This window comes from Buceros rhinoceros, unplaced genomic scaffold, assembly GCF_000710305.1.
Source record: "Buceros rhinoceros silvestris isolate BGI_N320 unplaced genomic scaffold, ASM71030v1 scaffold31097, whole genome shotgun sequence".
Lineage (NCBI taxonomy): Eukaryota > Metazoa > Chordata > Aves > Bucerotiformes > Bucerotidae > Buceros > Buceros rhinoceros.
The window spans coordinates 5,518-8,574 of NW_010423240.1; the positions used below are offsets into that span (position 1 = coordinate 5,518).

General features: G+C 57.8%; 1 protein-coding gene across 1 annotated transcript in view; it reads left to right on the top strand.

Annotated features, from left to right (window-relative positions):
* Positions 1-2,023, top strand: part of SLC29A1 (solute carrier family 29 (equilibrative nucleoside transporter), member 1) — a 7,163-nt gene extending 5,140 nt beyond the window's left edge. Inside the window, exons 11-12 of the mRNA XM_010140371.1 lie at positions 1,008-1,207; positions 1,912-2,023. Coding sequence (XP_010138673.1) covers positions 1,008-1,207; positions 1,912-2,023 — 312 coding nt within the window. The remainder of the gene's footprint in view (positions 1-1,007; positions 1,208-1,911) is intronic.
* Positions 2,024-3,057: the final 1,034 nt, after the last annotated feature.

Genomic DNA, 3,057 nt, shown 5'->3' on the forward strand with positions numbered 1-3,057 from the left:
CATGTTGCCTGGTGTCCAGGCCGCAGCCTCCGTGGTGGGATAACCCAGCAGGAGACGTTTCCAAAACAAGGCTGTGTGGAAAGTCTGACTGCCTGCGGTTTGGCCCTCGTTTCCCTGGTTGGGGCCCTGCTTGCTCCTTTTCTCCCTCCTCAAGCTGCTCTTGCCAGTTTGCCCACAGACAAGGCAGCTTCGCCCCCTGCTCGTGAAGCGTGCCATGGTTACACCAGCCCAGCGGCTCCTGAGGCAGCTGTGGGTCTCTCCTGACCCCAGACCAGCGAGCCCTGTCACCTGCAACCCCGGCACCTCACCAAGGGGAACCCAGACAGAGCCAGGTGATACAGGGAACTATCCACGCACCACAGGCACGTTTCCTACCTCAGTCCCAGCTGCAGGGACGACACGGGGGGATGGTACCTTCTTTGTCCCACCTTACATGTCCATGGACTCTGTTAGGATCTGAGGGGACTGTAACTCGGTCCGTGCCTTTCCCAGCTCTTTCTGAAACAGCCCCAGCATAATCCCTTTCCAGATTGCTGGATCTTGCCCCACTTGGCTGGGGGCTGGTGTAGGAGGCTGAAGAGCTGGTTAAAGCCCAGTTTGCAGGCCCTGAAGCGCCAGAGGGGATTTACCTCAGCCAGCCTTGTCCTGCTCAGTGGTTTGCTGCAGCAGAAGATTGCGTGAGTGTGCAGAAGGCTTGCCTTCCTGCCTGCATGTTGTTTCCAGCAAGGGTTTAGCGGTTGCTCACAAGCCCAGCTCAGTATTTTTGGCTTTAGTGATGGTGCTCTCCAGGTCAGCTGGGATAGGACTTTCAGACCTAGCAGGACCTCCTTACCGCAGCAGGTGATGATGCTGAAGTTTGTTGCAGCAGAGAAAGTCTCTCAGCAACTTTGCATCTCTGTGCCTCCTCCAAAGCCCTGGTGCAGTAGTGACAGCCTCTGTTCAGCCCCTGCGGGGGGGTGGGGAATGTCCACTTTTCAGCTGCTCAGTGACCTGTGTTTTTCTCGCAGCCCGGGAAGGACAGCTGCCTCCTGCCAGTGATGGTGGCCCTCCGTGTCATCTTTATCCCTCTTTTTATGCTGTGCAACGTGCACCCCCGTGTCTACCTGCCTGTTGTATTCTCTCATGACGCCTGGTACATCATCTTCATGATCTTCTTCTCCATCTCCAATGGCTACCTGGCCAGCCTTTGCATGTGCTTCGGGCCCAAGTGAGTAAGAGCTGGAGACAGGAGAAGTGTTGGTTACGCCCCCAGATGCCAGCCCCAGAGTGACTCCTGGAGCCTGGCTCTGGCATCTGGAGAAGGGGATGCAGGCACGGAGGGGAATGGCCACGCCACCTCAGGGAAAACCAGAAGTGTCCCAGCCTTGTGCCTCCATATCCTAGAGATGAGGAGGCTGTCATTTGTGCTCTCCATTTCCCCCACCTGCCACTGTGGGGAAGGGGTTGGACACCGCGGGGATCTGGAGTGGGACACGGCGTGGCACAGCACCCGCGGCAGACTGGGCGCCCTGCCCAGTGCAGGAGGGCGGGCAGCACAAGAAGCCCAGATGGGGCTCCACGGGTGTGCTGCTGTGCATGGATGCAGGAGTCACAGAGGGGTGTCCCTGGTGCTGGGAGCCCCGGGGCAGCCTTCCTGATGGGCTTTTTCTTTCTTTACAAGCCTGTAATGTGGAGGCAGGCTCTTGGTGTTCCTCTGCTGCAGAGGAGCACGGTTTCTGGCTCCTCTGTGGCTTTCCCCCGTCTCTGTGGCTTTTTCTTTCTTTACAAGCCTGTAATGTGGAGGCAGGCTCTTGGTGTTCCTCTGCTGCAGAGGAGCACGGTTTCTGGCTCCTCTGTGGCTTCCTCCTGTCTCTGTTGAACTCACGGGGCATGCGTCCCCAAGAACAGGTCTGACAGCTGTTTCTCCCCTAGGAAAGTGCTTGCTCATGAAGCAGAGACAGCTGGAGCCATCATGGCCTTTTTCCTGTCACTGGGTTTGGCCCTAGGAGCTGCTGTATCCTTTCTGTTCCAAATTCTTATCTAGCAGAGGCACCCAGAGGGTGCAGGGATACCAAGAGACGGCTCCGCATCCTCTGAGGCCCTGGACGCATTCGGCAACGTGAGGAGATTAAACTTCATGTGTGCCCCTGCCAAACCGCACTGCCATGGCAGATGTTACACCCAGGGATGGTTCACTCCTGCGGGGCTGGCCTGGCTTCTGCCACACTCGGCTGTGTGATGCCTTCAGGCCGACGTGCCTTCTCCTTCCCCATGCTGTGTGTGTGTAAGACCCCCGGGATCTCACAGAGGTCCAGCTGCCTCCCACGCTGCATACTTTCCCCAGCACAAGGCCAAAAGCCATTCTCAGCCTCCTCTCCAACAGAGTTGAAGTCTGGTATCCAGTGTTACCCCCTCTCTCGTCCTTGTCCAAAGGCACCTAGGGACTTGATCTCCTCCTCCTCCAGGAGGCCTGGAAACATCCCACGCTACTTTTCCTGTGAGCGAGACTTGCAAACAGGGAGGAGAGCCCCAGCCAGCCTCGCCATCCCCTCTGTCTGCTAGGCGCATCCCTGTCCCTGCAGCATCCCAGGGGCATCAACATCCGTGTCCCACCCACATAACTAGCCGACACCGTGGCTAGGCTGAGGGAGGAGGAGTTCTCCACACCCCCCCTTCTCCCCGCTCCTTGCCTTTGTTCCCTACTCTTTTTTTGGTGATTTTTCCAGTTTTCTTTCTGCTTCCTGGTTGTGTGACAAGAGGTCCCACAGCAGGCTGCAAGAGGAGATACGGCAACTCCTTTCTCACCCAGGCTGCCTTCCCTGTCCCTGTGATGGAGGGAGAGCCCTGACCTCTCCCTTGACTTTCCCATCCCTCCTCTGTGTAAATGTGTCTGTACAGTTGCTGTTTTCTATGAAAGGAATAAAACGCCTCTTTGGGTATGTGTGTGTCTCCATCAGCATAGGGGAGAGGGCTGTGGAGGGGCAGGGGTAGAGGGAGCGGGCACTGGGCGTTCCCAGGGGTGGTGAAGAGGCGCCCGTGTCCCCCGCACAGCCAGGCGCAGCGGCTCTCTGCGGTGGG